The sequence below is a fragment of the Balaenoptera borealis genome, assembly GCF_965194805.1.
Source record: "Balaenoptera borealis genome assembly, chromosome: 21".
Classification (NCBI taxonomy): domain Eukaryota; kingdom Metazoa; phylum Chordata; class Mammalia; order Artiodactyla; family Balaenopteridae; genus Balaenoptera; species Balaenoptera borealis.
This window is the reverse complement of record NC_138880.1, coordinates 11,937,853-11,964,835: the sequence shown is the minus strand read 5'-3', so window position 1 is coordinate 11,964,835 and position 26,983 is coordinate 11,937,853. Positions and strand designations below refer to the sequence as shown.

The 26,983-nt window shown below is 36.9% G+C and overlaps 1 protein-coding gene across 9 annotated transcripts in view; it reads left to right on the top strand.

Annotated features, from left to right (window-relative positions):
- The window catches only part of NRG1 (neuregulin 1), a gene marked incomplete at its 3' end in the record, with an annotated part of 220,487 nt that overhangs the window by 45,760 nt on the left and 147,744 nt on the right, over positions 1-26,983 (top strand). For 7 of the 9 annotated variants that reach the window (XM_082374984.1, XM_082374982.1, XM_082374983.1 and 4 more), the window contains exons 2-5: positions 3,744-3,921; positions 12,126-12,247; positions 22,662-22,712; positions 25,040-25,090. In XM_082374984.1, the coding sequence (XP_082231110.1) occupies positions 3,744-3,921; positions 12,126-12,247; positions 22,662-22,712; positions 25,040-25,090 (402 nt within the window). The remainder of the gene's footprint in view (positions 1-3,743; positions 3,922-12,125; positions 12,248-22,661; positions 22,713-25,039; positions 25,091-26,983) is intronic. The other 2 variants (XM_082374985.1, XM_082374979.1) reach the window with 1 other exon arrangement.

Sequence of the window (26,983 nt, the reverse complement as noted above, 5' to 3'; positions counted from 1 at the left end):
GAATTTTGAGTTAACACCTTAAAACAGCTGTTCTCTGAAAAGCTGGGTATCATCATGTCATAGGTGATTTCCCCTGAAGACATGCAGGGACATTATGACAAGTGGACTTCTAAGGAGGCAAAGTCAGAGTAGCCGGGAGCTCCTGCGCTTGTGACAGTCTTGAGACTGCATGCACGAGAGAAACTCAGGCTAGTCAATAGAGGTATATCCGAATCCCAAACATCAAGAAATATTTATACAATAGGTTCAGCTTAAGGGGTGGATATTTTAGCTAAGAAAGACCTTGTATCTGAAGTCTGTGCCTCGTTAAGTCATAGATCATCTCTTAAGGGCAAAAGATGTACTGGTCTTTGCACATGAACCCCCAAAGGAAAGGATGGATGTGTTGATCTGCCAGATGAGTGATTATTTTCCTTCCACCAAAGGACCTAGTGGGATTGGAGCCCCAAAGTCATGGTTATCAGGTTGAACATATGAGGATTTCAGTGCCATACCACTCACAGAATTTAAATGGAGGATATAGTCTTAAGAGCTACATTTGTGAATTATAACACAAATATTCCCAAGAATCTCCATGACTGCAAACTTAGCCAAGACTTTAAAAAGTACTTAATGAAATCCTGAGGCTTTTTTCCATGGCAGAAAGACCAGATGGAAAAGGCAGAAAAACTAAGAGAAACCACAACTCCTTTTTTCCTTTCTTTCTTCCTTCCTTCCTTTCTTTATGCATGCATTTCCTTGTTTGCTGAATCATGTGAAATTTAGTTGTAGACATGATGACATTTCACCCCTAAATACTTCAGCAGATACTGCCTGAGAACAAGGACATTCTTCTGCATGACCACAATGCAATTATCACACTTGAGAAATTCAATTTTGTTACAGTACCTTTATTCAGATTTCCCTGATAGTCCCAATAATGTTCTTTATAACTATTTCCCCCCTAAACCAAGGTCCAATCAATTGCTACACATTGCATTTTTTTTGTCAAAGTTCCTTTAATCTAGGTTAGTTTCACAGTCTTTTATCATTCGTGACATTGGCATTCCTGAAGCCTAGACCAGTTGTTTTTGTAGAATATCCCTCAATTTGAATTTGTCCAATTGTTTCCTCACATTTGAAATCAAGACTCTTAATAAAGAAATAAGAAATAAATAAATGAAGACAGGGGGGTAAAGGGAAGGAGAGGTGAGAGAAAGGGAGGGGGGAACAGAATAAGAGAAAAGAAAGTAAAACGAGATGCAAACAAATTGCATGAAGATTTCAAACAAGAAAACAATATCCAGTAGATTTGTATTCAGGCTGTATTGATAAGCAAATGAATGGAGTGGTGAGTGAGGGGACATGGTACTTATTGAGAGTTAAGGACATCTGAAATATTGTGTTTAGAACATTTCGCATAGAGACAAGGGAAGAAACCTTGAGAGTTTGGGTTGTGTGCCAAGTTAAACACAAAATTAAGTGAAAACAACAAAAAAATGCAAACTAGTTCTTTTAATCTGTACATTAAAAAAATGAGGTGGTTTATTTTTCTTAATATATGTAAACCAGTTTTTGGTGCCCTTTAACGCCAGCAGATTTGCTTCTTTAAAACCCTTCGCCAGGTTTACAAAATTGAAAATGATCCTAAGGCGTTAATAGGAATATACAAATACTACTCCAGATGCATGAGAATTTAGTGTTTTTTAAAACCTCCGAAACAGAGATTCACAGACCATATCTTAAAAGGAAGACTCCTAGAAAAGCTCTTCAGGAAGTAAATCTTATTTTCAAGCTGTCAGGAAAAAAAAAAAAAAAATAGAGAAAATCATCAGGCATCAAAGGCTAAGAACAGATGAAATACGTTTCCTAACTCGCTGCTGTGTCTCCATATTTGGTGCCTGCTTCTCTGCCTCCTCTGCAAATAAGTAAAAAGAGGGACACGTAATTGTAGGAATACTGCAGAGAAGCCACACGTTCAAATAGTTTTTGCTGTACTTTACTGGAAATTTTATATGCTCATTCCTGACATTTTGGGAGGATTTTCTTGGTAAGGGCAGAGTTGTAGAAAGACAAACCTACCCGGGGTAGGGAATGTACTCCATTTCCTGTTGATGTCTAACGTGGCTCTGACTGCTGTCCTTGGAGTCTGGAGGCTATACGCAGTGAATAATTGCTCACTGGATCCAGGAGGTGCAGTCTCCTTTGGTGGGTTTGAGGAATTAACTTCCCATTAAGGCTTGAACTGGGGCAGAAGTAGACTTTGTAGTTGGCTTTTCTAAGACTCAGTGGAAACAGAGATGTTGAGATCTCAGGTTCTGCTGTGTTGATTAGTAAGTGAAATTTTGTGTGCAGAGGAGAATCCATTTGTTACGCTTTTATTTTTTAAACTGTTTTATTACGAAAAAATCGGACATACTGTGTAGAAATGTACAAGAAATCCCTGTTTCTACCTATTGCCTAACTTCTACAATGATCAGCTTCTTGGGAAAGATTTTTCATTTTTATGCCTACCCATTCCCCGCTACCATTTCATGTTGAAGTAAATCTCAGATATTATAACATTTTATCCATAAATATTTCAGTAGAGAATAGATATTCTTTGAAGCAGTCTTGCTTAAAGTAGGAATGGTATATGTGTTTAATGTAAAGTGTCCTACAAATTAATGTACAATTTAAGTGCTCCCAGTCTCTGTTGAGAAGGTTTAGAAGGGTGAAATCCAATCAAACTGATAATTTGACAGGAGGGTGGTGGCCTTCTGGAATGGTCATTTTATGTTTGTGGAACAGTAACTGTAGGTCGTAAAAGAGTGATGTCACCAAAGAATTTCTGTCTTGAAGAAATGAGCATTGTTAAGATTTATGAGTCCTCTTTGTTCTTTGGGCTACTTCTGGTGATAGGATAGTCTGACTCTCCAGAATGTTATAACCATGGACAAGAGATACTTACCTGTCTTTGAAAATAAACTTCCCATTTAAAAAATGGGTATGATACCTGCTGTACCTATTCACAGAACTGTGATGAAGATAAATTGTAATCTGGGATATGGATGTGCTTTAAAAATAATGGCCCAGTTACATATTCTTTTTTAGCATAGGATTTTGATTCTTTGAAATGACCGGTGTTCAGAATTTTTAATGGTATCAGAATATAAAGATTGAGGAAATTAGTATCTTGAAAAAAAAAAAAATATATATATATATATAAAATATATGTATATATAAATTTTGGGAATTTTTTAAAGAATGATTTTTTATTGAAGTAGAGTTGATGTACAATATTATATGTTACAGGTGCACAATATAGTGATTCACAATTTTGAAGGTTATACTCCATTTATAGTTAATATAAAATATTGGCTATATTCCCTGTGTTGTACAATATATTCTTGTAGCTTATCTTCTACATAATAGTTTGTACTTCTTAATCCCCTACCGTTATATTGCCCCTCTCTGCTTCCCTCTCCCCACTGGTAACCACTAGTTTGTTCTCTATATCTGTGAGTGTGTTTTAAAGAATAATTTCATTATCTAAGTTCTCTTTTCTTTTTCCCCCTGAATATATTTTATGTGAGCATTTTATTCTTCTCTAAGTTGAGATACATTTTGGTTGACACCCCCCCCCCCTCCCCTTTTTCTTTTCTCTCTCAGTTAGTAAAGCCTTTGGGAATGGTTTCTTGATCAAGCTTACCAAAATTAGTATGTCTCTCTTGGAAAGATTACCAGGTGATCAGAACTTTTTTTCCTTCTCTTTTCTTTTTTAGCCTTGCCTCCCCGATTGAAAGAGATGAAAAGTCAGGAGTCTGCAGCAGGTTCCAAACTAGTGCTTCGGTGCGAGACCAGTTCTGAATACTCCTCTCTCAAATTCAAATGGTTCAAGAATGGGAATGAATTAAACCGAAAGAACAAACCACAAAACATCAAGATACAAAAAAGGCCAGGGTGAGTATCATGCATATCACAGCAGGGGCAATACCTAGCAATAGAATGATGTAAAATATAAAAGTTACAAACAGCCTAGCAAATACGTACGCCATCAAAAAACACGGTATATAATAAGTGAAAAGATTTTTCATTATATGGTGGCCAGAGATTGTGTCATTACATAGGAAAGAATTTAAAGTTTCTGATTCTTACAACCTCTGGACGAAGAAAGGAAAGGATGGATGTGGAAAGAACTGTAGGGTGTGGGTGGAAATAGAAGGGATGAGGGAAGGTAGTATTAATAGCAGCTGTTGTAATACTAAGTAATAGGTGAGATCCTAAAATCCCATTTATAGAGTACCAGTGCCTTGCACAATCAAAATCCTGACTTTGTTATAAAGATCAATAAATACCTAGATTTACGGAAAGAGTTAGAACGTAATCAGTCGCTTTTGAACTATTTTCAAGTAAAAGTTTAGTACATAAAATACCTAATAAGAATGTTTAACTGACAGTTCTATTAAACTATATCACCATTAGAGCAGATTAAAACATCCAGTAATCCTGGGTAGCAAGAATCTTAAATTTTCCTGCCCTCCTTGAGGAGATCCATATTTTGGAAGGCTTCATGTGATTCCCTATAACATCTTGGTAGGTATGTTCTATACCTACTCTAAAATGATGCTCTTTTCTTATTCCTACAGTCTTCATTTTTATTTTTCTCCTTATTTAAGAAATTTTTCTTCTAATATCAAACTACATTTTGAAATGATAGAAGAGCTAAATATCTTGGATTTTTGCTTGTGAACAGTCCTTTAATCAATGTGACACGTATCATAGTGGCTCCAAGCTCCAAGATTACATTTTCTCTACTTCAGAGGATTCCAGTGAAATCCCAGCTATGATAACAGAAGCAGCAATGAAAGAATCTCTGCCTGGACTTTGATTTTATAGGACATCTACCAAAAAGTCACACACTCTTGCATGAGCAAGAGTAAATGAAGTGATTACAATGGAAATTTAATTTAATCTTAAAGTGTTTAATGACTGTAATAACCATAATTAGGGATGTTTTTCTAGTTTCCATGGTTTTAGTAACTACACTGCTTATTCTTGTTATTGATTGTGTCAGTACAATCTCTCGATTTGGAAGAAGAATACAGCGTGAAGGCAATATCACTTTCTGTAGCAGGTGGCACTTCAAAGATGCAAAAAAATAATGCTGTAAAGTGACAGGGTATTTTTATACATAATCTTATTTGTTTGTTTTTTACAACATTCCCCTAGGTAGTAAGGACAGTTTACTGCACATGTGACTCTCTAATTTTGCAGATTAAGTAATCAAGGGTCAAAAAAGTGTTGTCTTGCCTTGAGTCACCCAACTAGCTGTGACTAAGCTGGAGCACAAATCTATTTCTTGGATTCCTTAATGCCTCATTCCTTCTTTAAAAATGGAAAGCAGACACATTTAATAACATGTGTCCATGTGGGGAGGGGAGGAGATAGAGTGAACGAATTGAAAAAATAAGCATGATTCTTCTAGAGAAGTTTCACAACAGCAAAAAATACTTTTAGATAGCTTTTAGTGTCTGTTTTGTTTTTCATCAATTAGCCAAGTTAGTAAGAAACTCAGTTATCTGCACACGCAGGGTGATGTCTCATTCATTTCTATGTGTCTGTCATATAATAGCAAAAATATGTAAGTGCCCACGAATGCTAGGAATGTGGAGAAACGGAAGAATCCTAGGTGTTATCTTTACACTCAGGGGGTCATAAGATTGTAGAGAGATTATCCAGTTCAGCCTTATATAAAACATATGAGTTCCAGCGATCAAGTGCTGAAACCCTGCTAGGGCTGGGGAGCGTCAAGATTTTTAAGCAGCCCATCGGTTTACAAATAGTGATCTAAAAAATGCATTAGTTATATTGAGGTAAATTCTGCTTTATGGTAAGTCCAGCTTGAATCAGGGAGATGAAATATCTGGCACTTCACATCAGACAATAATACTAAACACTGAATTGTAGGTTACTGATGGCTAAGTGCCATGGGAGTTGGGAAGTGCGGGAGACCCGGAGAGATTCAGGAGTCACTGTGAGGTGGTAGATTTAACTCTGCTGAAGGCAGAGAATCCCTCTGGCTGGGTGGGTGCGGTAGGGTGGGCGGTTATAGAGAAGAGCAGAAACCACAGTCAGTAGCAGGTTCTGTTCATAGGGCAATAAAGAGGCCAGTTGGGTTGGGCCAGTGGGGGAGTGGATGGGAAATTTTGTCCTTTATTGGACAGATGCTGCGTGTCGGCCCTGGGCTAGATGCTGGGTCCACAGAGATGAAGAAGAAGTGCTCTCTGCTCTCAGAGGCTTGGTCTCAAGAGGGGAGGGAAATGTAAGCAGTTGTAATGCTCAGTTGTAAATTCAACGATAGTGATGATCACGGAATGCTGTAGAAAGAAGCTCACACGGGCCGGGGAGAGGACCCAGTCCAGGACTGCGGAGGCTTCCTAGAAAGAGGGGAGGAAGAAGAGAGGGAGGAGAGGATTATCTAGACTGAAGGAACAGAACAAAGCAGCTGCAGACTGCAGGTATTCTAGGTGAGGATGCCCGGAGAGAAGCTAATGAGGTTGGGTAAATAAGAGGACAAAAAGGAACAACCGAAAAAGTGAGTTGCCCGGAATGAATATGGTTGTGAAAGAGAACATGTATAGGTAAAGAGCTAATTTGTTGCATGGCTTGGATGACATATAAAAGTGTCATTGCTATTCAGAAAAGCATTTTCGTATTGGCTTCATAGGCCCAGACAGCTAAGAGCACGGTCTACATATTAATAAAATCCCATTATCCCGGAAAGGCCAATATTCAGAAATTACTTCTTTTAAACAATAGCCTTGCTGGAAAGAATTAAGTGGGAACAAGAAAGACTTTTATTCAAGTAATGTGACTGTAAATTACTCTTGGCAAAGCATTGAGCATATTTGATCCTCTGAAAAATACGATACTTTGTGTAAAGTGGGCAGCTACTGATAAGTGACCAGCTTATTGGGTTTCAGAATTGGGCATTCTGTCATTTCTGAAGTTGTATCTTTAAAAAAAAAATTAGTGCTGTCACCTTTTTTTAAAGGACCAAACTGAATCTAAATTTAATTAACATTTGCAAGATCCTCTATTATTTCAACTTAGAAATATAAGAGAATGAATACTACTGTTATTATACCCATTAAAAAGTTAATATCCCGAGAATGAAGGCCATTAGGTTGCTTCCTGTAGATATAATGTTAATGAGTGGTAACACTTGGACTTGAAGTCATGTCTTTTCACAACTACTTGTTATTTTGCTGTAGCATCCAGTAAAATCACGACTTCAGGCAAGGGGAATGTTCAGGCTTAGGGTAAAGTCTTCAATAAAAAACATTCTTGTTTGTCAGCTTCATCTACATTACTCATAATTCTTCATTACGAAGATATTCAAAATGTCAGTGGTTTGCAGTGGTTTCTTGCTTACTTGACTTAACTTTATCTTACTACATTTGCCCTTAGCCAGCAGGCCAAGAAGGGATAAACTTTAACTTAGACTGTGATCACAAGCAGAGGTGAATTTTAGTGTGAGGTTTAGGATTTCCCTGGGATTCTCTTTATTTAAAGTAAAACATTGACCCTCTTCCAGTCCTTCGCCTACGTTTCTTTTTCACATTTTATAATCTCGATTGTTCATAGCAGCCAGAATTTCCTTTTAATCCCTTAGTGTTATGAAAAGATTTTATACCAATAGGGAATTGCTATTATTTTGTAAAGTCTTATCCCCCTTCGGCCCCTGCTCCTACTAATAAAGGACATTCCTACATGTTCTTCCTATGATTTTGCATTCACGTGTGAGCCTTTGTTTATTTTATTTGGCTAAGCGATGTGTGGGACCAATGAGAAGAAATGGAAACTGCCCTGGTCTTAAGTGTCTGCTTATCCCCTTGTTCTTGTTTCCTTTGCCTGGTGGACCGTTTTGATCAAGAAAACTGGTTAAAGAGCTTGGTGTGTGACAGATCATATGTGGGGGTCATCCAGTTGGCCTCATTTGCATACCTGTTCTACATCAGCCTTATTAAAGTCCGACTTCCTGTCGTTTGTGTCTGGCGCACACTTTTGGATGCCCTTAATTTTGTATCAGCTCTTCATTTCTGTTCTCACATTTTTTTTTTTTTTGGCTGCGCCACACGTCTTGTGGGATCTTAGTTCCCTGACCAGGGGTCAAACCCGGGCCCTCGGCAGTGAAAGCACGAAGTCCTAACCACTGGACCACCAGAGAATTCCCTGTTCTTACACATCTTATTTTTGTTTAAAATTGATTCTAATTGATTTGGTCAAGTTAACAAAATTTTTTTAAGAAATTATTTCTCCTGTTTTCAATTGTTTCAGGTTTTTTTGACTCTATAATAGAAAAGGTTTCTACACATCCCCTTCTTTTATTAGTTGAGCCGCTCTGACAGGTCATTTTAACTTTATATGTAGGAAAGTCTCAAATTCTTTGGGTATAAAATGGGAATACGCAGTGCCTGTTTCATAGCGTTTATGTGAGGCATTTTATGCAGTGCCTGGTTCTGTAGAGTTTCACAGCTGCTGCAGCGGCAAGTGACTTCATTCTGGTAGAACCAGATGGCAAGTGGCATTCTCTAGTTTGCACTATGAAATCCCTCTCTCTCTTCTTTACCCTTCTCATCACAGGCAATTCAACAGTATCTGAAAGCTGTGTTGAACACACACACATGCAAGTTCATATGATTCCTTAGAGATCAGAGGAATGGAATTTTATAAACTGAGGTGATCAGTTCTATATGCATTTAAGTTGCCTTAGCCTGTAAAACATGGTGGAAGAATCAAGTTAAGTAAGAAAAACGAGATAGTAGCTATGGGAGCCTTGAATCTATCTTGTCAGTGAGCACTCATTAGAAGAACACAGTTTGCATTTTGATATAAAAAAAGAAAAAGAAATTAATATTGATAACTGTTTGTATTAATTTATTGTTACATTGTTTTATTTTTTTCTTATTCCAAACCAGTGCATGCTTATCATAAAAATCTAAAAATTGCAGGAATGTAGAATGTAATTATAATAATAGCCAACACTTATTTGGAGCTTACTCTATTTCAAGCATCTTTTTAAACATGTTACATGAATTCACTGTTTTAAAACTTTTAGAAATGAAAATCCACCAAAACATTCACCCCTCCCAGATCCCCAGGTAACTCATCAAAGAGCAAAAAGTTAATTTTGTGATTGGAAGGGAGTTCATTAATTCTTCCAAGTTAACTTTCTTCTTTTAGGCAAGATATGGTAGCCTACTGAAGACAGTAAAATAAGACTATTATAACCATACTTATTAAAGCCCCAGATTGTTGCAGTGTATAATTTTTAAGAAGGTTTGTCTATTTCTACTCTCTCACTATTTCCCATTCCTGCTCTAAGACCCAAGGATTGAAGAATCTCATAGTTAAATGTATCATTAGAGTTCAAAGGGGCCCTTCACATCCCTGGAGAATTTTGAGTTTCCATTGAACTGCAAAAAGGGTTGCCAACCTTTTTGACATAAACACTTTCTCCCTTCATAATATTTTTAAATACGCATCTCTCATTTAAGCTTTCATTTTAAAACAGGGTTTGTTTTTTCAAAACTAATTGAAACCACTGATCTAATTTAATCTTTCTCTGCCTAGAGATATTCTCGTTAGGAATTGCTTGACAGGTGGCTATCCAGACTTGAATCTTTCCAAAGAGAAAACCTAACTCTTTCACAAGACACCCTATCCATTTTTGGGCACTCAAAAGGTTCTTCCTTGTATATCATCCAAAATGTGCCTTCTTTTTCCTGTAAGAGACAATTCTACCTTTAAGAGCTTCACCAAATAATTTCCTTTTCCAGATAACAACGATGAAATGTATTTAAATATATCTTGTTCATAGCTACCTGCCAGTGGAACCTCTGTTTCTTTAATAGCATCTTCTCTAGTGATAAGATTTCTAGGCCCTATTCAATTCTGATCACCCTCTTCTAAACTCCTCTAGCTATTGATATTTTTTTAATCAAATGCCACTTTGAAACATAATGCAATACTCTAGATGTGATTCAGCCTGTGAGCAGTGTATTGAGACTTTTATCCAATTTGATTTGTGCTCTTTTAATATTAATTTGGCCAAACAGTGCATACATTTCTTTTTTCTTCTTTTTTAAATAGTTGTTTAAAATGGAGTAATGTTAAACGTGTAGCTAATTGAAATCCTTTTTTCTGTATATATTGTTGTCAAGGCTCATCCCTCCCAGCCTGTATTTCTGCTACTGATTTTTGAACCTGAATGTATTTGTTACGTTTATCTTGATTAAATTGATTCTTGGTCTTGGCCCATTGATGCTCAGTCCTAGAATTCCCAAGGGTGTCTCTACAGAAAGGATTCCTTAGTCACTTGTCATGCCTGCCTTAGAAATTCACTGTAACTATTTGCATAAAATGACTAAGAGGTAGGTTGTAAAGAACTCTAAGTTTGTTTAATGCAACACTTATTTCAGCATAGAAAATTACATTTTTTTTCCTTGTTCTCTTTCTCTTTCTGTTTTTAAGCATAACATTTATTTACATTCCTTGGAATAGTATTCCAGTAAACACTGCCCAGGTCTTTTAGGAGAATTTTGATTTTAAGAACTATCCTTCTAAGATTAACTGTAAATTAATGTTAACTGTAAGTTTGATTACCATGTTTCTTTAAGAAGATTCTCATGAGAGAGGTACTCAAGGCTGGCAGAATTTAGAAAACAGAAAAAGAGAGCAGCTCCAGGTACATGATCATGAAAGGCTTGATGAAGGAACTGGCTCATGAGGTGGTCCTTAAAGATCAGCCAATATCTTGACGGGTAGAAATATGGGGCCCCCATTCTAGGAAAAAGAAATAATAAGCAAAAGTACCAACATGGAAGGCAGGTAGAGGTGGTTCAATTCAGTAGACTGGAGGAGAAGAGTAGAAATTAAATTTTGAACAATTGGTCCAACTTGATTAATAATGTTATCTGACAAGAAGACCAGAAAATTCACTTAAAAATTAGGAAGGTGTAGTTTACGGGAGGTTTGCATATAATTCTGAGTTGCTGTCTTTGCTTCCTGCGTTTTCTCCCTGATGTCCTCCTCTCAAGAGCCCAGGCAATCAGTACCAGGCTCCTGTATACAAGGACACTGTATTTTTTTTTTTTTTAATGTTTTACTGGAGTACAATTGCTTTACAATGTTGTGTTAGTTTCTGCTGTACAACGAGGTGAATCAGCTGTATGTATACATATATCCCTTCCCTGTTGGACGTCCCTCCCGCCTCATCCCATGCACCTAGGTCATCACAGAGCACAGAGCTGAGCTCCCTGTGCTATACAGCAGGTTCCCACTAGCTATCAAAAGGCTTCAATAAATGCTGTGCCAATCCCAATAGGCCCGAGTTTTTAAATCATAGAGACTGCTTAAATTATAGGCTATGTGCAATAGTAAAGCATATAGACAGATGCAAATCACAGTGCGGCCCATGCGCAAAGAGTGCCAAATATTGATTTAATATGTAGTTTTATAAAAGTGTGTGCTGTTGTTGCATGAATATTTATTTCAATATTAAGAACCATTTGTGTGGTACTGTGCTCCCAGCAATGAGAATCTTTTTAAAGAATGACAAATTCCCTTTCTTCTGGAAGTGATAATTACTCTCCATTCAAAATTAACATAATTCCTGATGTCACTCTGCTGGGAAAAGAAGTGCAGAGCATTTTAATCTAGCCTAGCCTTCATTAAGTATCTGTCCTTACCAGATTTATAAGAAATGGCTTTACACTTTTTTATCTTCCTTAACCCTAGTGGCTGGTGACATTGAGATACAGAGAGGAAAGAAAATTTATCATTTGGGTGAAAAAAAATTCTGAGGCATAATGTAGTTAGTGGCGGTGCTAGAGGAATAAAAAGAAAAATTAGAAAAGAATTGGTTTAAATTGCTGAGCTGGGTGATAAAATTAAGACTATGTCCAGGGTATAATTTAAATGAGATGTATCTCACTTTTGGTAAAATCACACATCTGTGTACTAGTCAGTTGTGTTTTAACATGGTGTGTGTAGGGTGGGAAGGGGGAGTTTGAGAACTCTGAAACTACAGAGGCTTTCTTTTGATGGTCATTGTATTTCTGTGAAATATACTTACAACCGCTTTGGTCCTGGTCTTACAGGAAGTCAGAACTTCGCATTAACAAAGCGTCACTGGCTGATTCTGGAGAATATATGTGCAAAGTGATCAGCAAATTAGGAAACGACAGTGCTTCTGCCAATATCACCATTGTGGATGCAAATGGTAAGAGACACCTACTATGTGCTATTTCTCAGTCTCTGAGAGGAGCCATCAAGGTATGTGGTAAGACTTGTAATACATCGGTGTGTTAAATCTCATTGTGAACAAACAAAAATCGTGGAGGGAAAACCATGCATTTCAAGTATCTTACGGGTCCTCCATAAGGCTCTTCACTCATGACATGAAATAGACCTGAAATATACATAGATTTTTTTAAAAAGGATTTGAATAGCGTCATGAATAGCAGAGACAGGATGGTTTGCTAAAAGAAAGAGATTATACCTCCACTTTAAGTTAGTCGGGGAGAGCAGGTAAGTTTTTTGCTCTATCAAACCAGAATATGTGTATACATATAATTTATGTACAGAATACATATGTATATACAGAATATATGTATATTGTATATATTTACATACATATGTGTATTATGTATGAATATATGTTCAGTGTGTGTGTGTGTGTGTGTGTGTGTGTGTGTGCATGTGTGTATAAACAGAATACAATCCTGACGTAGCCCTGGCAGTTTTTATGTTCTTATATACATCTGGCTCTAGGCAGTAGAAAGTTAGGCCTATCAGGTTGTTTTAGGCCTGTTAATTCGGAAATTAAGGGAGTCTTAGAGGCAAAGCCTTTTTTACTATGTATAGGCTTCAGCTTCTGTTTCTCTGAGGGCAGTGTCAGGGGATGTTTGTTAAACAAATGAATGACTTGGAGGCACAAGGTGCCCCTATCTTCCGACCACCTCTCTGAGTTACCTGAGGAAGGGCAAAGCCCCACAGCTGGTGGCTCTCTGTTCCTGATCCCCTAGCGCTGTACAACTTGATGGAGTCGTCTGTAGAAGCTGATGATGAGCTAGCAGTGCGCATGTAAATCTCCTGAAACAATAAACCGCTGCTTCAGAACCCTTGGTGCTGTTTTGAATTACGGCACTGAACAGCTGCCTTCACAAGCCCTGTCATCTGTTATAAAACGAAGCCTAACTGCACTGCTTCTAGGCAGGTGCTGAGAAGGAATGTCCTCTGCAAAGGCCTGATCTCTTAAAGCGATAAGATAAAATTGCAAAACCAGCAAGGGAAGAGTAAAAGTAACTTCCGGGGTTAACTCCTTAGGAGACTGATGTTGTTTGTATCAGTTGACGTAACAGGATAAGGAGAAGGGAGTGAGATACTAATATGGAACAGGGTGGGGAAAATCCAGGTTAATTCCTAAGTCTTCTGTGGACTTCCCAATGAACTGCTCTATTGCAGTGTAATCAAACTTCATTACTTTCATCTTAAATACCTCCCTCCACAGAGAATAAAGGACAACAGTGAAAAGTGGATTCCCTTACTACTGTTAGGGGTCGTGTTTATCATTTACCATTTAAAACTTATAAGAGTAAACATAACATCGCTTTACTTTTTAATCAGCACAGGTTAAGCAATAGAGTTTTGCTCGTGTTATTTTTCCCCACTTGGAATTTTATGGGATGCAGCTTGAAACACAAATTTAAAATTTCAGTGGCTTATTCTTTTCTTTCTATTATACCATGTTTAATAGCTTGTTCTCAGTTTGTCAGTTGCTTGTTTGGTTCAATCTGTGTCCTCGTGGTAAAGGCTATTGAATTATGATTTGGACACGATTAGATTTGTGTAGTTATGCATACTGTAAAGTCCCAGGAAAATAGAATTAAATAATTAATTAATAGAATTAATAGAATTTTTAAATTAATTTCGGGGTGCTGAAGTTTTGATAATATGGCTTTTCACATTTCTTTCATAGGAGAGACATCCAACTTATTTTTCCATATTAATTCATTCAAGAATTGGTCTTGAATTTGAATGTAGTATTGACCAATTATAAAGTGTAGAGAAATGAAGGTAGGGGTGTTTTGGATAATGAATCTTTCTTACCTGACAAGAATAAAGAGAAGTTCACGGAGTATTGTAAGGAAGCCATTCTTAAACAACCAACTAAAATTCCTTAAGGACTGGGTTCCTATTGGCTTATTGAAAGCGTCTGAAGGAGGAGAACAAAGAATGTCAATTACAGTATAAGGTGGTTGTTTTTATTTTCTTCTTAGAATGTTAGGACTAGTTCATCCTTATCCAACCCTCTCATTGTACTTAAAAAGAAATGGAGACTTAGGATGTGTCTTAAATTATTTAATTCCTGGTCCAGTATAGTTTACTCTATACCAGACTCTGTGTTTGTGAACGTTTAAGGTAGATTCCTTGGTTTGTGAAGAACGAAAACTGAAAAACCGGTGTGAGGCATCAAGAGAGGGGGATTCCATTGGGAAGAACTAGAACTCCATTATAACTGCGACTCAAGGAGAAAATGGTACCCAGGGTGTATCTATGAGTTTAAACACCAGGAATTTATGGCTTTTCTCTCAAGTCTCTCCTTCATGTGCCTCAGATATGTTCTTGAATCTTCTGTTTCTTAGCTTTTCTAACCTCTCCTGCTTTCAAATATGCTTCTTTATAATTCCAAACTTTGACCTGCTTATGATTCCATTTGGCCATATTCTTCTTCATGGCTCCTTTGAAGGCATCCTTTCAGTTTTGACTCCTACTGTGTGATTGTTTCCTCAGTTCCTAAATCAAATTCCCCGTAGCAAGAATCTGACTGGCAGAGCTGACTATGCCGGACCACATCAAAAGATCCAGAGAGCTTACAAATCATCGATGTATTCTAATCAGGTCCCCACCGTGGGCTCACCCAGGATAGTGAAGCCAGAAACGTGGCTGTCTAGAAACGCCCTCTCTTTTCAGAGGAAGCGGGTCAGATGTGCAGGTCGTCAGAGCCTGTACTCATCAAGCACCAGGATAGACAAGGCCAGTGCATTCTGTATACTGGGAGACTCTCTTTTCTTCCTACACCTCAAGGGCTTAGTTGTACTGCCACCAGAGGAAAATATGGAATCATTCTGATGTTCACCTTCTTCTACTGTCATCTATGAATTTGCTATATTCAGATCAAGACTGGTTATCCCAGAAGTCTCAGCTCAGGTCCTGAGGTCTTGGGGACTCAAATTCACTACCTTTGTGTTGTCACATCCCTGTCCCTCAAGATTCTGGGAAGAGGTTGCACAGAAACATGCTCTCAGAGAGAAAAAACGCTCTCCTCTGGTTATAAACTGCCACACGGCCAAACTCTCTCTTCTTTTCTTTTTTTCCAAACATCTTTATTGGGGTATAATTGCTTTACAATGTTGTGTTACTTTCTGCTATATAACAAAGTGACTCAGCTATACATATACATATGTCCCCATGTCTCCTCCCTCTTGCGTCTCCCTCCCACCCTCCCTATCCCACCCCTCTAGGTGGTCACAAAGCACGAGCTGATCTCCCTGTGCCATGCGGCTGCTTCCCACTAGCTATCTATTTTACATTTGGTAGCGTACATATGTCCGTGCCACTGTCTCACTTTGTCCCAGCTTACCCTTCCCCCTCCCCGTGTCCTCAGATCCATTCCCTATGTCTGTATCTTTATTCCTGTCCTGCCGTTGGTTCTTCAGAACCATTTTTTTTTTTAGATTCCATATATATGCGTTAGCATATGGTATTTGTTTTTCTCTTTCTGACTTACTTCACTCTGTATGACAGAATCTGGGTCCATCCACCTCACTACAAATAGCTCAATTTCATTTCTTTTTATGGCTGAGTAATATTCCCTTGTATATATGTGCCACATCTTCTTGATCCATTCATCTGTCGATGGACACTTAGGTTGCTTCCATGTTCTGGCTATTGTAAATAGTGCTACAGTGAACATTGTGGTACATGACTCTTTTTGAATTATGGTTTTCTCAGGGTATATGCCCAGTAGTGGGATTGCTGGGTCGTATGGTAGTTCTATTTTTAGTTTTTTAAGGAACCTCCATACTGTTCTTCATAGTGGCTGTATCAATTTACATTCCCACCAAGAGTGCAAGAGGGTTCCCTTTCCCTCCACACCCTCTGCAGCATTTATTATTTGTAGATTTTTTGATGATGGCCATTCTGACTGGTGTGAGGTGATAACCTCATTGTAGTTTTGATTTGCATTTCTCTAATGATTAGTGATGTTGAGCACCCTTTCATGTGTTTGTTGGCAATCTGTATATCTTCTTTGGAGAAATGTCTGTTAAGGTCTTCTGCCCATTTTTGAATTGGGTTGTTTGTTTTTGTGATATTGATTGCATGAGCTGCTTGTATATTTTGGAGATTAATCCTTTGTCAGTTGCTTCATTTGCAAATACTTTCTCCATTCTGAGGGTTGTCTTTTTGTCTTGTTTATGGTTTCCTTTGCTGTGCAAAAGCTTTTAAGTTTCATTAGGTCCCATTTGTTTTTGTTTTTTTTTATTTCCATTTCTCTAGGAGGTGGGTCAAAAAGGATCTTGCTATGATTTATGTCATAGAGTGTTCTCCCTACATTTTCCTCTAAGATTTTTATAGTGTCTGGCCTTACATTTAGGTCTTTAATGCATTTTGAGTTTACTTTTGTATATGGTGTTAGGGAGTGTTCTAATTTCATTCTTTTCCATGTAGCTGTCCAGTTTTCCCAGCACCACTTATTGAAGAGGCTGTCTTTTCTCCATTGTATATTCTTGCCTCCTTTATCAAAGATAAGGTGACCATATGTGCATGGGTTTATCTCTGGGCTTTCCATCCTGTTCCATTGATCTATATTTCTGCTATATAACAAAGTGAGTCAGCTATACGTATATAGCTGACTGTCTTGATTACTGTAGCTTTGTATTATAGTGTGAAGTCAAGGAGCCTGATTCCTCCAGCTCTCTGTTTTTGTTTCTCAAGATTGCTTTGGCTATTTGGGGTCTTTTGTGTTTCCAGACAAATTGTGAAATTTTTTGTTCTAGTTCTGTGAAAAATGCCAGTGGTAGTTTGATAGGGATTGCATTGAATCTGTAGATTGCTTTGGGTAATACAGTCATTTTCACAATGTTGATTCTTCCAGTCCAAGAACATGATATATCTCTCCATCTGTTTGTATCATCTTTAATTTCTTTCATCAGTATCTTATAGTTTTCTGCATACAGGTTTTTTGTCTCCTTAAGTAGGTTTATCCCTAGGTATTTTATTCTTTTTGTTGCAATGGTAAATGGGAGTGTTTCCTTAATTTCTCTTTCAGATATTTCATCATTAGTGTATAGGAATGCAAGAGATTTCTGTGCACTAATTTTGTATCCTGCTACTTTACCAAATTCACTGATTAGCTCTAGCAGTTTTCTGGTAGCATCTTTAGGGGTCTCTATGTATATTATCATGTCATCTGCAAACTGTGACACTTTTACTTCTTCTTTTCCAATATGCATTCCTTTTATTTCTTTTTCTTCTCTGATTGCTGTGGCTAAAACTTCCAAAACTATGTTGAATAATAGTGTTGAGAGTGGGCAAGCTTGTCTTGTTCCTGATCTTAGTGGAAATGGTTTCAGTTTTTCACCATTGAGAATGATGTTAGCTGTGGGTTTGTCATATGTGGCTTTTATTATGTTGAGGTAAGTTCCCTCTGGAGGGTTTTTATCATAAATTGGTGCTGAATTTTGTCGAAAGCTTTTTCTGCCTCTATTGAGATGATCATATGGTTTTTCTCCTTCAATTTGTTAATATGGTGTATCGCATTGATTGATTTGCGTATATTGAAGAATCCTTGCATTCCTGGGATAAACCCCACTTGATCATGCTGTATGATCCTTGTAATGCGCTGTTGGATTCTGTTTGCTAGTATTTTGTTGACGATTTTTGCATCTATGTTTATTAGTGATATTGGCCTGTAGTTTTCTTTTTTTGTGACATCTTTGTGTGGTTTTGGTATCAGGGTGATAAACCATCTCTTCTTAAATGTGTATTTACTGTTGACTTGGGCTGAGAGAGTAGAATTCTCAAGAATCCCCCCACACCCACTATGGGGGAGGGGTGTCCTAGAAAAAAAAAGACTTAAAAATAAGAACATGTTGCCAAAATATTATATTATGTAGAACTCCCCTTGAGATTTTAATTATATTATCTATGAAATATTAGTTATTTTGTGTGGTCTAACTCGTTTCTCTGATAAGTATGTAACTACAAATTGATAATTTCTATATAGGTTGCCTTGATGAAAGATCCTGGTATGTGGCTGTGAGCTAATTATCCTAATTTCATTCTATGCAAAGGATTTCTTGTGATTTACTTAAATTCTCACACAGGTGCCTTCTTGGCACTTAGACGTTCATACTTTAGGACAAGATTCTAGGAGGGATGGCAGGAGTTAGAAGGAAAAATGCATGGGAGACTGTGTTTTCTTTTCTCCTTAGGAAAAAAAGAAAAATTTAGCAAGGTGAGCTTGCTGTTTGACACGATTTTTAATCCCATTATGACAGCCGGAGAACTATTAGAATAAAATTAGCACAGATCATAAAAATCTTCCATGTAATCTTATAAACTTCCTGCAATGAAATCCATTGTTTAGATCTGCTTAGATTAACAACTAGATATAAATGAAATAATACGAAAAATCTGTGAATTTCCCCTTGAATCATTATATGCTTGAGTGAAACAATGACCATATTTCCAATATCTTCAAGCATTTAGGAAAGAATGTACATATAGCTAATTGTTTTGTTAAGCATTTTAGAAATTTATATGTTTTCAGTCATTTCCAATGCCTTTTAATCCCTACCTTATATGGAAAAAAGAACCTGTCATACAGTAGACAGATATAAACCTATGCAGTCTGCTAATGACTTCTGGGACTATGTAAGTCTACCAAAGTCCAACTGAGTTTTCGTGCAAAACAGGATCTCACAGGCAATCATCATTACGTGATGGATTACAGGTGGATTCCTTTCATGAATTCAAATATAGTAGTTTAAAAGGCCACATACACCATGTTCACACAGATCATACACTATATGTTGATTTTAATTTGTATCTTATTTGGCTTGGTCTTTATAGAGGAAACCTTAATTTAGTCATTAATTCTTAGCTAAGAAGCTCTATAAAAACTCCTGGGCAGCAGATTAGGGAAGAGAATAATAGATGTAACTGGTTTTCAAATTAATTAAGTACTGCTGTCTTTTAAAAGATTAATACAGGAGAATATACAACTAATCAATCATATCTTCTACTAGGTTTTCTTGTTTTAATCAGGAGAAAAATCATTTGAGTGAGATCCAAGATCCCATAGGAGCAATTGGGCTCCTAGCAATAAAATATCTGTTCCATTTTAGATGAGCAGAAAAAAATATTTCCACAAAATTTGATTAATATATCAATTGGCCCTTTAAAAAATTAGCTCATGTGGGTAACCCACATTGACAGTGTTGTTAGAAATGCCATGATATTGGTGATCAACCTATAGTTATACTAAGAAGCACATAAAATATGTTTTATAGTTTGTATAGCGGCCTCCATGTATGTTGCATTATGTAGGATTGCCATGAAGTGTAATAAGGAAGAGTAATATGAGTGGAAAAGAGCTGTCTTTTCAGTGCGTGGTGTCCATCCTGCCTCTACACCATTTGTTAATTTCAAAATTTCTCAGTTGCTTAAGACTAAGCTCTGATTATGAGCAAGATCTTATTCAGATGCTCAAAGTCATTTTTACCAGTGCTAATAAGTATGCCCATCTTAAATCTTAAAAAAAATGACTTGATCACAATTTTTGAAGACACAATAATGACCTGTGATTTTAGAATAATAAAGAGTCACATAATTGGATATTTAAATTCACACAGACATATGTATGCTTGTATTTGTTTATGTGTATTTTGCTAAATAGTTATGTTTAGTATATTGTGCTCATGATGAAATCTCAAACAAGCCATGCATACATAATAATTAGAAAAATTCCTTTCCAGAAGGTGTTATTTTTCAGGCACTGCCACTTTTTCTTGAGAACAGATCCAGTTTATTAAAAAAGCACTCGAACATTACAAATAAACTAATGTTCCATATGTTTCCTTGCCTACTCAGCATAAATTGCTCAGCTGTATTCAATTCTTGATGATTCTAAATCCCTATTAATTTGCAGTAATGGAGGGGGTGTCCTTTATAAATTTAACAAATTTAATATACCAAATTACTAAGGGGAAAGATGTGTTGCTTAAATAAACATCAAGGAGATTTCAGGACTTGATAATTTTTTTAAAATCTGTAATTGTAACAAAATTAATTTCAATCACCCTTTTAACAAAAGGTTGTTTTCTCAATCTATGAATTCTATCCAAAACACATAAAAATGTTTGCTGAGTGGTTTTAATCAAAAAGATTAACTTTTCTTATTAGCAAGATTCTTTTCGTATAGAAGTATACAAGTTCTGAGCTTGTATTACCCCCAAGATAATTCAAAAGTTTTTTATTTGAACCATAATCATTAAAGATATTTTTAAGGTCTCCAGGATAAACTCTAATTTTAGAAAGGGAGGTTATTTTAAGTTGTCTACATGTAGATACATTTTTGTACTAACCTCCTGTTCTGGTATTTTTATGTATCATTCAATGAAACAAGGAAATGTTATGGTTAACCTTTCTTCGCATTGAGATCTTTTATGCTGAAGATAGAATAGCTCTGATTCTGGGGTTTTAGTTTTGTTTATTTTTTGGAAGGTCACAGGGGGCTACTTAGTTTGTCAAAAATAAATGTGAAAAGAGTCTTGATACTCATACCAGGATGGGGATTTTTGCCCAGTTCTTATGACCCTGAGCTTCTTACTTCAGTCTGGCTGTTGTGTCATTGATGAGTCCCGTGAACAGAATGAGAAAGCATCTCTCCCAATGTGGGTACTTGCTTGGAAACTTGGATCTTCTTCTAGCTACTCATAGAGAAAGACAAATGCTGTCAATCTTTGATAGAAATGTTTCTATCTGTTTAAATTTTCCCCGAAGAAAAACCGTATCATTTTCTACAGCCCATAAGAAGAAAGCTAGTTGTAGCCACTTCAGAAACAGATACGCCATAGCACCAACTCAGAATATCCTCTTTAATGCCTGCTGCTTGTGAAAGTCCCAAGGACATCATACACCCTCACGTGCTGATTCTTTTCACTGTATCCCAGTGAAAAGTGTATTTTAGTGGGTGTAAGAGCCGATGTAGGCGACTGGTGGCTTGATAATAATCTTGCACCTTGAATGGTTTGTCTTCCTAATGCTTCATTAGAGAGGACCATCCGTATTTAAATTGCATGAGAAAAAACACAAACTGGTCTTACTAAAGATATATTTCTGATGTTTATATATACTCATATTTAACTTGATGCTTATTCTTAAACATCCTGCTGAATCTCACATGCCATTTTTTTTCCAATTCCACTAAACCATTTACCCCTAGAGTCTCTCAGCTTGAAGAAATATTGCCACTTAAATTAATTCATCTTACCTACTAGACTAGTTCTATCATGGAAGCCCTAAGTGGTCATAACTATATTTAAAGATGATTATACTGATCATGAACATTTCCAACTCCATGATTAACAGGCTATTAATTCCAACATAAAATGATAATATATGACATACTTAGGATTTTAGTAGGATCTAGTAACTTTCATAATATATATATCACAAGAGATTCAACTTCTGTTTTTGTCCTGGTTAATAAATAGTAAATCATTTGACAATAATTATACACACAGTGAAAGTTGAATAATATCCACCATTGCATCTCTACGTCCAATAAACCTATGCCTCACTGAAAACATTAGATTCTAACGAACTGAAGCCCTTTTTGGAAGGACTGGATGAATACAGAATTAGACAATGTATTCATCCTTTATTCCCTCATAAAGGCAGTAAGAAAACAAGTCAAAGTTTGAACAATACCGTCACAATTCCCATGATAATGGTGCATCCAGAAGTGTACAGGTTAATTCTGCATTTCCTTGAGTTAGGAGCTGCCTACTTGCTCTGTGCCCTGCTCTGAGTAGCTGAAATGATAAGACACCCATCTTGATTACCACTGGCAATTTTATGTAGCATTTGATACCAGAACTTGATGTTTTTCATCAATCCCAACTAGAAACATGACTTGCTTTTGGTTTGGACAGAAATGTAATTCTCCAAAGATCTAATATTTAAAAATTTTGACCACAGTTTTGATCTTCCAGCTGTGATTTTTCTTGGTTTTGCCGTTTCTGTCTTCCTTTCTGAAGAGGAGCCCCCAGACTCTTTGCTATATATTCTTCTTCACTGACCCCAGTGGGGGCAGGGAATTCTTCCTAATTATTCTGTCACAGCCCATCTCACGCTGTTTGCCCAAGAAAGAAGAACTACTTATCTGGATAGTCTTTTTTTTTTGCGTTTCTCACTCTCTGTATGGATGAGGCCTGGGCTTTCATCATCCCCTTGCAGTACTTTCTTCCTTTACACACATTTTTTATTTGAAGGAAGGCTGTGGAACTGGCTCCCAGCCTCCTGACTGTACATCATAATGTCCTATCACCTTTTCTTTTTTGCAGAGATCATCACTGGCATGCCAGCCTCAACTGAGACAGCGTATGTGTCTTCAGGTAAGGAAAATAAGCTCGTCAAGTTTTACTAACCAGAACGACAGGCATCACAGCTGGCTGTTCCTTCTACTAATCAGAACCCCTTCTGCATCCACATTTCAGCTGCTCTTGTTTTCTGCTCCAGTATTTTTCTCCGGCTCAGTCTGCCTTTTTGGATTTTACTTAAAGGAGTCCAGTTCTTGCTGTGTGTCTGAACTTGGACCCAAGAGGCATGCATGAGGAAAAGAAACCTAGATACAACTTAGGGACATTAGACCAGGAAAAGAGACATCTGGGTTGTAACTTCAGTTTTTGTATCTTTCTAGGTGCTTCTCTTAGCTGTCTCTGCCCTCATTCATCCATCAGAGTTTATTCCTGGATAATGTATCAGTGTCTGACCTCTGACCTTTGGGCTCTTAATGATCAGTTGTGGGTCACTAAACTTGAACAAAAACACTGTTATAGGCCTGACTTTTTAAAATGCTGTTGCTTTTTTTGTTTGTTTTTTTGGGTTTTTTTGGTTTGTTTTTGTTTGTTTGTCACTTGCCTATAATATTTGCTGATAGCAGTTGTGGTCTGAGCATAGATTCGCTACTTAAAACCCAACTCTACTAAACACATGTATAACCCTAATTCATTGATTTCTCCACTAGCTGTGAATGTAATTCATCTACTGCGTATTTAAGGTTTTTTCTTACTTTTTCTTAACCTCTGCAGTTCTATAGTTAACAGAACCTTAGAATATTTGAAAATAAACATTTAGTTGGGAACAAGTTTTTGGAGACCTAGACTCAGAACTCACTTCAGAGGTTTGATGGTAACTTGTTTTTCGCATGATACTTCACAGTTTACAAGGATTTTTACGTTTCATTTGATAATCACAACAGATTTGTGAAACAAGGCAGTATTTTTCTTCATTTTACAGATCAGAAAACTGAAGCAGTAGAAATGTTGAGTCATGTATCTCAGCAAGTGGGAGAGCAGATACTTCAAGCTCAGTATTCTTTTCATTACCCCATAGTTAATGCTTTGGCTTCATTGATTTTTTTTTTTTTTTCATTATGGCCTCTACCTTGTTGAAGCTCTTGGAAGCCATGTGATCTAACACAGCCATTTTCTAGCTTACCTTCCCCAGTTTAGCCTCTTCCCTTCAAAGCCATTGTACAAAATCATAAAAGCTAACTTTCTCTATGTCCTAGACCTCTTTGGCCGTACTGAGGGCATATTTATTTGTCATTACTAAGATGTAAGTATGTGTGTTGTAAGGTGGAATGATCCTGGAGTTTAAGAGAATCTTACTTTTCTGAGTAATAGAAAGAGAAAAAAAGAGAGAGAAGGGAGAGAGGGAGAGAAAAAGAAAAAATAGAAAAAATTTGTAGAGTTTCTGAATTTCCTCACCTTTCACTCTGGCATTTCTTTAATGTAAGGACTTCATTATCCGACCCCAGTAGATGCTGTTACAAACCTGAGCTTTTAAATTCATGGAGTGCTTGCCTTGGGAATTTGGAGCGACTGTAACTATTACTTTCTGATATGACTTGAATCCTTATAACTTTCTGGTTGCTGAATTTCTGGTTGCAAAGAATCCTTTTTTGATACTGAGTTGTTCTTATTTCTTAATCATAAAAACCCTTAGGTCCCATGCTTTTTTTCTGCATGAGGTATGTTTTATGCTCTGCTTTACTTAAGTACTGGTTTTCCTTCCTTTCTCCTTGCTACCTAAGAGAGTCATGCTACTGTACATCCCCAATGACTGTATTATGAATTTATTTAGCACGTTTTATTCAATCCTGAAGTAATCGCCCTAGTGGACCTTGCATGGACTTTAGTCAGCACCATGTTTGGCCAAGATGTTTATGCAGAGCAGTTCGCCTGAAAATATTGTCATTCTTCTTCTTCTTCTTTTTTTTTTTCCCCCTTTAAGCATGAAAGTTGCCTTTCATTCTCTCTTTGAAAATGGGGATTGTTTTCTTTGGTTTCATGTTTCTTAAAATCAAGACCAACCTAAGAGAAGGAATTATCTGTCTCACCTGGAGTGTGGATCTGTTCAGAGTAGTGGTTTTAGGAAATTGGAACAACAGTTGGTGTGTTGGGGGTATCTTTGCAGATGGACCAGCCCCTTTTGCATCTCTTTCTAAAGTCTTTGGGTCTGGCCTACAGAAACATTCCTTTGTGGTCTTTGAATATTGCATATATCTTCCTTTGACTTTGAGATGCTTTCAGCTTTTCTGTTGCACCATTTTCTAGGCCTCTTTTTCTAGATGATACCCAAGCCTGGCAAAATTTCTAATTTAAGAATCCAAGTGGCATGACTCAATAAAGCTTCATTCCACTTTTATGTTTTATAGAGTCTCCCATTAGAATATCAGTATCAACAGAAGGAGCAAATACTTCTTCATGTAAGTATATTTATATATTCTGTTCACTAGTTTTTAACCCAAGACAGTTATCTGCTTCCAGAGATTATGTTCATGTCTCTCCCCTGCCCTTATTGAGGGATGGGGTATCAAGTTTGGGAACAGGATGGTATTTGCTGTTTGGAATAGAAATGACCTCCTGCTATGGTTGGGGTTGGCCAGATATCCCCTCCCCCTGGAATACATATGGATATTAAAAGATACCACATATGTAGTAGTTTTAGGATAATGTAATGTCTTCAAATATTGGAAAATAGCCACGTAGCCTCTGAGGCCTAGTTCTGGGTGAGCAATAGAGAACATTGTGGGTTGTTTTTTGTTTCTTTTCTTTTCTTTTTTTTTTTTAAGTGTGTCTTGATGCCTTCAGCAACTGCCTAAGGCATGATACCCAGCTGTTTGGGGCCTCTGTTCCAAAGCACCTCAGTTCTCATATAAAGTCTGCTGTGATGGAGTAAGGAAACTATACATAGATGCCCTCAATTCAAATTCTATAGCAAGTGACTAATTATGAAAATGTTTGAAAGCAAGTCCCTAGGCAAGATCTCAGATTAGTTTTCCTGTGTTTAATGTGAAATGTGCTTTGCGTTTATGGAGGTATACAACTGTTAGATTGATTGGTGCTTTGTGCCGTGTCAGGGGAACTTAAGAAGTTAGCAAGGACTAGTAAAAATAGTTTTGATACTGATAAATTGTGAAGAGCGTAGAATTAAATTTTGATATGCAACAGGGGAATTTATCAGACCTTGAAAATAAAACTTATAACTCCAGTCTTTCTCTCCCTGATTTTAGCTCTTTATTTAAAACTCATTCTCAGTTTGATAAGCTCTTCAGTACATAGATATTCCCAATTATTCTGTTCCAGCCTGGAGAGTGTGTTTAATGAACAATATCCTTTGGCTATCAGCATGGTAGAAAATACTTGAAAAGAAAGTATTTACTTTTGGCAACTTCAGTAGTTTTCCCAGTCTGTTTAAATATCCAGTTTGGTTCTAAAACCATTCCCTTTGGGTTGGTGGTACCCAGGCTGTAACGAAACAAGGTACACGTATTTTTTATTGCATGAAGGTTGATGTTTTGGCTATACTTTAGCCAGATAAAGCATCGTTTAACTGCACTGATGGCAACAATCTAGTAAGATCAACAGGAAATGAAATGCTAGGACTAGATTGGCTTCCCCTAAGGACACTCATTACATACTCCAAAATGATAATCCCTTCTGGGGAGTTTGGATATTTGTTATTTAATTCTACTTACAAAAAGATTAGTATAATTATGTAGATTTTAGCTAACCAGCACTGAGGAATCATGATGAGCTTTGTGTTCTATTTTTGAGTGTTTATTATATAAAAGCAAATACTAGGGTTTTCTTTCTGGCCTTTTGTCTGGGAATAATTTCTCCCCTGCATGATTCATTGAAGAAAGTTATTGAAACTCTTGTAATTGGAACCCTTCATGCTATCATTAATGGGGCAATGGAGGCGATCCTTAAGCATATCCGAGTAGTTTGGGAATGGAAGAAGTACTTAGGGAACTGAAATGAATCTCTCAGTTTACATTTCTATTCACTGCAATACTACTGTTGAGAGAGAAATAATTTTGAAATCTGACTCTGATCTCTAACTCTCAGCAGAATTAGTTCCTTATATTTGGTAAAGATTTAAAAGTAAGAACGAAGACTTTGTGTACCTTTATGTTAAAATATTTCAGTGTACCATACGTCACTCCCCACTTAATGGTGAGCTCTCAGTAAATACTGCTGAATTGATTAATGAATACTTTTTATTTTTTCTCTACGGTTGAATTCTATTTGTGATAACTTAAGAGCACAGCTTTGTTTTGTCGCAGAAGTAAGTAAACACGTAATAAAAGAGACAC